Raw genomic sequence first — 9,361 nt, forward strand, 5'->3', positions numbered from 1 at the left:
TTCAAGGTATTGCTGAACATGGGGTCATTGATAAGGGTATCTTTGAAAATGCCAGAAATAAATACTTTACAGTTTTGGGGAACTACCTCTTCTGTTCAGTCCTCAAAAAGCACTGTGAGGCTGTAAAGGCTACTGTGATTTCATCCCACCATACCACTCACCTTTCAGAGAAGCAATTATGGGAACAGCTTCCGCACCACCATCTGCAAACCTAAGATGTTGAATTGACAAAGTGCCAGAAAGTCTTTAAAATTATCACATTACCCAACCTGATAAAGCAGTTGTAGTTACCAAAACTCCTGCAGTGTCAGGTTCATCTTTCATAAAAAAAATAAAACACATGCAAAGGCATTTGTGACAGATGAAGCACATATGATTCAGTTTAAACTGAAGCAACTTATGTGATGACACTTAGGATGAATTTCAAAACACTATTCTTGCATATTTCCATTGCAACTTCGTAAATTAAAGTCTAAGGAAGAGTTCCTAAGAAAGGATCTGCAATCAAAGACCCCAAAAGACAATTCGATAGAAGGTTCCTACAGAAAACATCCAAAACCAGAGAAACCACAGAGAAGAGTCCCATTTAAAGGGCCAGCATGCAAGCTTGTTTTGATGAGATTCACCTGTCAGCTTCAACATGGACAGGGTTCCTTATCAGCTTGGCTATTTCACACAAGTAAAATGCACAAGCTTTGCCCTCATTTTAGCTTCTTTACACAATTCAGAATTTTCAGGCAAGTTGTAGTACCTCAAAAAACATTGTCCAGGAGAGAAAGGAAGCAGTAATCCCGATATAAAAAAGGAGCAACAAGAGAACATCTGAAATTTAAGGGTGAAACAGTTGCCAGCCAAATCAAAGAAAAAGGCAAAAATTCAGAGTGACTGACAGGCTCTTCATTTCTCCAGTCATCTCACAGAAACAACTGATGACTAAGGCTGAGTGAAAGCCAAGAGCTGGACATAGCTATGATAGTTTTATATAAATTAAGAGATGGGCACAACAATTCACAGAAAACACCACTTAACTAGTTCTCTGACAATGCTGTATTCTTGTCTTTTTTTCTCACTTTCAGCCTAAAGCCTGGAAAAAGGCTTTAGTTAGCAAACCGGCAGCTTGAAAATTAAGCTAAATAAAACTTATAAAATGCCATCAGACAAGATGAACACTACTTACTACTACTGCCATGACAACACATCCTGCTCTTCTGTCACAACCTGCTTTGAGGCCACAAGCTTGACATGTCCCATCTCTTTTTGTGGCATTGAATCAAAGGAACAAGAGGCAACAGGCTGAGCAGGCAGAATGACTGATGGGAGAGGTAACACAAGGAAAGTAATCGGAGCACCAGTTGACACCCTCTGTTACACACTCCTATTAGGGCTTCCACCTTAAACCTCCCTTCAGTTAGTCACAAGCTTTCACATGGTAACAGCTTACAATCAATTTCTAATAGCCTCAAAAGACACAATTCCTTTCCCAATTCCAAGACTCATTCAGAAAGTTTGGTAAAAAAACCCAAACAAATAAATAGATGGACTCCCCTCTGGACTTGGAATAATGCTTTGCCCAGTGAGCATGAGTAGTCAGTTTGATCAGTTTAAGTACAGCTGTGCTGCTTCATCTGCTGCCCAACTAATGTCACTTGATCACCACACAGCATGAATTCCTCCAAATGCCAATTTCAACCTCTGCAAAGCTGCTGTTATATGCAGAGTCTGACTTACGACACGGAAGATTTCTAACTCTCATCAGATATTTTTCTTCCTTTCACCTGCTTAGTCTTAAGAACACAACTACTCCAAAAGGAGTTAAGTTTCATAAAAGTGTAACACACTTGTGTACACTTGTAGGTATTAATGTGACCCTAAACAAAGCAGGAAAGATGCTCTTATTAAATGTGCCCCCCCTTGTTAGAGCACTAAACAGAGCTTATATGAGAATACAAGCCCTTGAAGTGGAAGAGAGTGTCTTAGAGACATACAACCTTTTGAGACAGAACACAATTAAACTGAGTGATTTAATTAGGTAAACTAAAAAGCCTTCAAGATGGGGAAAAGGGCCAGCTGGTTCAGTATTACTGAAGGTCTGAGATTTTCATTTATATCCTCTTGTAAATTCCTTCAAAGGATATTTAAATAGGAAGGAGACGCATTGCACAAAGTATTGGAAGACAATTGAAGAGAACAAGTTATTAGTCACAGATAAAGCAAGCTGAACTTCCTACAAAATAATACACTTGTGACACTAACAGAGTTCAAGAATTACAAGTGCTACAAAAAACATAAAAGAAAGAATTCCAAAGTCAAGACCAGTTATTCATCACTTCATCTTTTTTCACATGAAAACCGTACATTTTGCAGGCTCTGAGCCTGTAAGGCTGCCTAATAGACTACACAATTTGCATTCTTCATTCGGTCCATATGAATCCAGATGAAAAATATTAACCCTCTTTTAAGTTGCATAATTTTAAGGCAGAATTAACCAGTGACAGCTTTACAATTAACCATGTGAGTAAGGTCAGAGCTCTCCTGTGACGAGGATGTATCAGATAACCACGACAAGTTGAGTCAGAGTAGTTTAAGAATGATATCTCAAGCAAGGCTTTCCAGAGCAGTTTTAGCTAATTTGTTGTACATTGCACCACAGGTGGAGTGGTCGATTCAGGTGTCTGTGCATAGACTGAAACTGTGCAATAAGTTAACAAGTACTTCTTGCCATTTCCTGGCTCTCCCTCAAGGAACACTCTGCAGCTTGTTATATCAGTTCTGCCTCCTCAGTTGCTTATCTCACTCACATATGTGGAAGCACCTTGCATTTTTATGATTAACAGCTTGCTAGTTGACAAATCAACTTGATCAGTACTCTTAAAACTCTGACCACTGACTGTTTCCCAACCCAAGTGATGCCTTCAGGATTAAAGCTGTATACTCTAGAAATTTTCAAAAGAATGGTTATATAAGCTAGCCTTCACAAAAAGTTTTGACTTCCAACAGTTATTACTAGTGACATCAAAAGCATGCTTAGAGAAGACTGCTTTCCCCAAACAGCTTTTTACCATTACTACAGATACAAGCAAAAAGAAAACAAGGTTTTCTGTACATCACTGATGTTCTAACAAGTCACCTTAAATCAGGTTTCTCCAAGCCTACCAAGAGCACTCCAGTCTGTGATCCCAGCTCCGTATCTTCCAAAAGCCACTCCTGGAAACCTTCGCCTCCTCCTTAGTACAGAAGTGGGTATTAAGCCACAGTCCAGCAATTACTCTCTATATTAGTACTCTCTATATCCTTGGGTCAAACACTAGAACAAAAGTAACTGTAAAGCTAAAATAATGTGTTGCACAAGAACTCGAGGGGGCTAACTTCACAATCAAAAAGAAGTTAAGCTTCTCATTAAATGAGTGTGGAACTGGACAAGCTTATAACTGTGGCTATATGAAGAAACTGGCTTGGACTCAGCTCATTTCTACCACGTCCATCTACCTAGTCATTTCTGAAAGAGGCGCTATTACTAATGACTTACCAGCAAGGACTAGGCCTAAAAACATACGAATCAAGGTGTCAGCAGTAAATACATATATATCCTTTTGTAGGGCTAAACCCATTTCCAGAAGGGAAGAAGCAAGTCTGTTACCAAGCTGGCTCCAGGAAAAAGCTGGGATTTCAGACAAACACTCACAGGAGTTCTCCCCATCCAGGCATATTAAGGTAGAAAAGTCACAGAAAGTCAGCCTTTGTATGAGAGTGCTATGCATGGAGATAACACACAGAGCCATGAAAGCATCACTGCCAACCTGCTTCAAACACAGTGGAGCAATACAGGCACCCCAACTCACAGACCATATAATGATCCACAGAATCAGGACCTAGGCTGAGAGCAAAGTATCCCACACAAAGTACACCTAAGATGTGACACATTATCGCATAGACTGAAATCATCCCACCATTCAAAGAAAGTCAATAGCATTCCTCAGAGGGGAAAAAAAGCTATCTCTCACATACACACAGAGCAACCAAATCATTTGATCATCCACACAAAGGAGGTATTTTGTCAACTGTGTGGCAACAACATCGTCTTATGCAGGATTGCCATGACAAATTTTTTTCAACTAGTGAGGGGTATATAATAGACTAAACATCTTCATAATCTGGTAAAATAAACAATGACAGTTAAGATCTTTCTCAAGGAAAATAGGTAACATCTTTAGATCAAGAGTGCAGTGGAAAAGCAAGGGAGTGAAATAGTTTGCTTCATTCAATCCAGTTTGAAGAAGAGAATCGTCAATCAGAACATAGGATATTCCAGTGAAGAGGGTGGAAAGTACAAGAGGAAGCAAGCTACTTTTAATACAACTCCAATTATTTAATTAACTCCTTACCACAGGATGAGCTTCTAATAACATGTCAAAACTGGGTTTTGCTCAAATGGTTGCTGAGCTACAAACTGCAGGAAGAGTACTCAGAGAAGTATCATATGAAGAGGGCAAGTGTATAACTCTTCCCCAGACATCTGCTTTTGGCCACCAGCATGGATAAAACACTGAGACAAACATACCTTTGTTCACGCCTAGCACAGTTGCTTTTTAATTTTTTTTAGTTATAAGCAAGCTAGTTTTCATTGAAATAAACTGAATACAAAAGATATACATACACTCATACCTCCACTTAATTTCTTTTTTGTGTGTGTTTTAATTCACTCAATCACTTTCAAGTCTGTAGAATCTGCTTCGTGGGTGCTGCTGGACAACAGCCAAAGCTTGCACTGGTACCAGAGACTCAAATATCCTGCAATCCACACAGCAGTTGACATAGTACTTAGTTTTCCACTTTCCAAGCACACATACTTCTATAAAAGAAACCCTCAAATCACTTGCACAGGAAAAGCTGAACACCACACATCCTGAAAGTCAACCAGAACTTCAAGAGATGCTCTGCTAGAATAACAGTCCAGTCGGAGGACGAAAGGAAAACAATCCTTTGTTCAACCTCTTTCTGCTTGCAAGAGAAGTCTATAACACCTTGATATGGTCTCAATAATAATTTCTGCCTTATTAATAGCTAAGCAAAGCAGGTCAGCTTTAGTCAGCACACTACCTGACATTTCAAAATAGAGTTGAAAAGTTGATTCCCCTTTACTCAGATCAATTGACAATTCAGATATCCCAGATAAAGAAAATGTGGTTAACGCTGTTGCTTCAACATCATGTGGCCATGCACATTTTATCTGGAAGTGAATAATGCACAGATGACTCCAGCTTCTAGGAACAGCTTTAGGTTTAAGCTCAGCTTTTAAAATAATTGATTACAGATATTTCAATTCTCACCTTAACCCAGTTTATGTACATGCCAAGGATTCCAAACACTCTCAAAAGTCACCCCTTTTACAGTCCTTCTGCCATGAGAAAGGACATAAAAGTGATTTTGAAATTAGAAACCTCATAAAGCTCAATGGAAGCCTGAACTTAGTACTTTTTACAAGAAACTAGAACTGGGGAAGTTGTCCTTCCCTATTATAGTAAAAGTAACTTAACTGCCTGGCACTGCTACCAAAAACAACATCTGAAAAAACAGACTGAGCTGGGTGGGGAGAAGTACCTGGGGGGAAGGGGGCAGAAGAAAAAAATAAAATCCATCTCTCCCTAAAATTGGAAAATGAAGAAGAAATTAGAAGAATTCCTCTTTCACAAATCTCAAAATCAGAAGTAAAACTCTATTAAGAGTTTACCTTTAAGAGGTTTGAAAAAAGCAGTTTAAAATACGACATATTGCACTCTCAACCTCCCATTCCCCTAGTGAAGGCCATACAATTCACAGCTAGGTATGGCTCATAAACATGAGCTATTAGCCAAAACACAACTTCATACACAGTAGACTCCTATGCTCAAAAGCAAACAAGTTTTATTTCTCCTTTTGCCCACAAAGGAGATGAAATAAACACACAGCATTTTTGGTAGATGCACAGTGCCTAAAATCAGTTGCATTCAAATAACATGCTTGCTTATAGGCCTTTCCAAAATACAGGACCTCAAGATCTCTGTAATAAGAAATCTACCTAATACTATTACATGCCAAATCCACTTGGACCAGACATACTGTAATTTGAGATAAAATAGGTATCTAAGTTTCTAAATCTAGAAAAACAGATATAGGAATTTGTTAGGTACAGGAACTTCACCTGTTGTTTTCCTTATGCTACAAGGAATCACCTCCCACTGCTATTACAGTAACATCTTATTGAGACTATCAACTTTCAAGGCCTTACCCCCTTAAGTTTTGTCCATTTCTTCCCTAATCAAAGCAGAAGTTACTACTGCAGCTTCAGCACTACAGTCTGTACTAGCACTGAAGTTACAACCTGAGATCTCGGAGTCTTAAGGGAAGCAGCAAGGTCTAACTTGATATCTAAATCCAAAACAAGCAGAACAGAGTCAAGCCTTCCAAAACATTAAGAACTTCAGGTGCACACATGCAGTTGGTACCAGCATTATTGTTCCAGGGTTCATTCAAATTACGTCCATCTCTGTGCCCCAGAAGTTCACTATATTTTAAACTCCACTTGCATAAGGCCATGCTTCACTTGTAGAGCTCAGGGACCAGAGAAGAAAGAAAAGGAAACAGCTCAGGACCAAAAGTTCCCTTAGGGGCATTGTCAAATGCCACTTGTACTTTGAAAACAAACAAAAACAAACCCATACAATTGCAGAAAATATTATCTGACTGATAAATTGTACAGCACTATTTAGATTCCAGGCAACACCATGACATAAAATGTTCCATTTTGTTATTGATTTTAACACAGTGTTTTAGACCCCATGCCAGCATTTAAGTACTGACCACTCAATACAGTCTTATTACCTTAATTTATGTGTACTAGTGCACCACTTCAAGCTCAAACAATATCTTTGTGCTCCAATATATAAGGTCCAGTCCTGTGGCACACATCAGAAAGCCCTCAACCTGACCACAGACCTAGCAGTTGTACAAGTCCTGACTTCAGGCTGATGATTTAAAACACCTTCCTTAGTTTACTTTTATCATGAACTTTGTATGCCTTGCCCCCTCAATGAAGATCACACACCTTGTAAAAAATGGTTTTTTTATGAACTACACTAACCTGTAACAGCTTTACTTGACAAACGGTAATATTTACTTCCAGGTAACCTACATTGTTGGACATCACTGTTAAATTGCTTTTATGACATTAGTTCTGATCACAATGACTCTTCTGCACAAAGAGGCATATTCTTTTCTGGACACATCTGTAACTTTTATCAAGTTCAGTTGTTCCACTTCACCTCTTTCCCCAGCCCACTCAGGCCACTAGAGATGCAGAGATCAATCAGCAGCTATGCTCAAATGAAAGGAAAACAAATTACAAAGGACAAGGCATCAAAACTTCCTACCAAATCCATGTGCATCACAGGGGTCTCTGAGCTGCTACAACATACATGAAACCCTTACTTCGAACCAACTCTGTCCTGGATTTGTTTCTCACTTCCTAAGCCCACGAGCACAAGTTTGCAGCAGCCCATGTGTCAAGCACAGAGAACATCGTCCACACTTTTAAAGCATACGGTCTCTTTACGCCTGCAGGATCTCCTCTCCCACTCGTCTCACCCAAAGGAAGGGGATTTAACAGCCATCTCCCCGCAGCCTGTAGTGAAACACCGCCGGGGCAGTGAGTGTGTACGCTCACACTCTTCTCCCAGCTCAGGCTTGCGCTCTCCCGACAGTCCTGGGGAACCAGGTCGCGCCTGACCCTCTCCGTCCCGCCCGCTGTCACGGCCCCGGCCGGGCGCGGGAGGCCCCGGTACCCACCGGCGGCGAAGTGGAGCGGCGTGGACTTGCGCCCGGCCATGTCCTTGGCGTTCACGTTGCCCGTGTCCACCAGGCGCTTCACGCGCGTCACGTCCCCATTCCTGCAGGCCTCCAGCAGCTCGCGGAACGCGCCGCTCGCCGCGCCCGGGCCCGCCGCCTCGGGGCTCTCCGCCGCTGGGCTCGACGCCGCCGACGACGACGCGGACGAGGAGGAGGAGGACGAGGAGGAGCCGCTGGAACTACTGCCCGAGCCCGGCGGCGGGCCCGGCACGGCGGCGCCCGCGCCCTCCGAGCACTCCGTGGCCGGAGGCCGGTCCGCGTCGGGGGGCGCCTCGCCCTCGGGGCCGGCCAGGCTGTGGCGCTGCGCGGCCGGCGCCAGGCTGGGACTGCGCGGCGGCGAAGCGGCGGCGGGCGGCGGCGAGGCTGGCCCGGGCGGCGGCGGCGGGTGGTGGTGGTGATGGTGGTGCTGGGAGCGACGCGGCGGCACCGCCGCCATCTTCGCGCCGCTCCGCCCCTCCCGCCCCGTCACTGCGGCAACGGCGCCGCCCCGCCCGCGCTTCCGCCCTGCCGCCAACCGCGAGCGCTGCGCGCGGACGTGACGCCTGCGCGGGGCCCGCGGGGCGGGGGCGCGGCGGCGGCACCGCCCCGCGCGAGCCGCGCCTGGCCGTGCCGGTCCTGCCAGGCACTGCTGGCCCCTGCCGGCCACTGCTGTACCCTGACGGGCACTGCTGGCCCCGCCGGCCACTGCTGTACCCTGACGGGCACTGCTGCCTCTGCCGGCCTCTGCTCTACCCTGACGGGCGCTGCTGTCCCCACTGGGCACTGCTGCCCCTGCCGGCCGTGCTGCCCCTGCCGGCCAGTGCTGTACCCTGATGAGCACTGCTGGTCCCTGCCGGGCACTGCCGTACCCTGCCGGCCGTGCTGTCCCGGCTGGCCGCGGCGCTCCGGGCCGGGCGGGGCGGGGCGGGGCGGGGCGGGAGCGCCTCAGGGGCGGCCCGGGCGGGCAGGGAGAGCGTCGGCGGTCCCTGCGGAGAACACCCTGTGGACGTGAGGCAGCTCTCCTTCGGCTGCGACACCTGCGTGTGGGCAGCTGCTGCTTCACAGCCGCCTTATCATTTCATTTCACAGCTCCGAAAGGGCTTTGCAAGCTGATAGCAACGCCCCCTTGTGTCAGACCCAAGCTTTGCGAGATATTTAAGAGGCACTGGTACGAACCCGTTCAGCTCACCGCTGGCTTTCCACAGTTTGTGTTTCACCATCCAGTTGCTTTTGTGGCATCAGTGACAAACAAAACACGTTCCTTTACGGGTCGTGCCGGAGGTGGGTGGGCTACCCCGCTCCCACGGAGAGCCGGCGCTTGTCCCAGCGCTCACCACCTGCACCCCCCGGCAGGCGATCCAGTCGGCAGCTTCATAGAATCATAGAATGTTAAGGGGTTGGGATAAACCTTAAAGATCATCCAGTCCCAACCCCCCCTGCCATGGGCAGGGACATGTCCCATTAGACCAGGTCGCTCGAGGCTTTATCCAACCTGGCCTTG

The 9,361-nt window shown here is 45.2% G+C and overlaps 1 protein-coding gene across 1 annotated transcript in view; it reads right to left on the reverse strand.

The window, feature by feature from the left end:
* TNKS (tankyrase) overlaps positions 1-8,418 on the reverse strand; it is a 145,243-nt gene extending 136,825 nt beyond the window's left edge. The window contains exon 1 of the mRNA XM_064652202.1: positions 7,822-8,418. Coding sequence (XP_064508272.1) covers positions 7,822-8,317 — 496 coding nt within the window. The 5' untranslated portion in view covers positions 8,318-8,418. The remainder of the gene's footprint in view (positions 1-7,821) is intronic.
* Between the last annotated feature and the right edge of the window lie 943 nt (positions 8,419-9,361).

Source organism: Pseudopipra pipra, chromosome 4 (genome assembly GCF_036250125.1).
Source record: "Pseudopipra pipra isolate bDixPip1 chromosome 4, bDixPip1.hap1, whole genome shotgun sequence".
Classification (NCBI taxonomy): domain Eukaryota; kingdom Metazoa; phylum Chordata; class Aves; order Passeriformes; family Pipridae; genus Pseudopipra; species Pseudopipra pipra.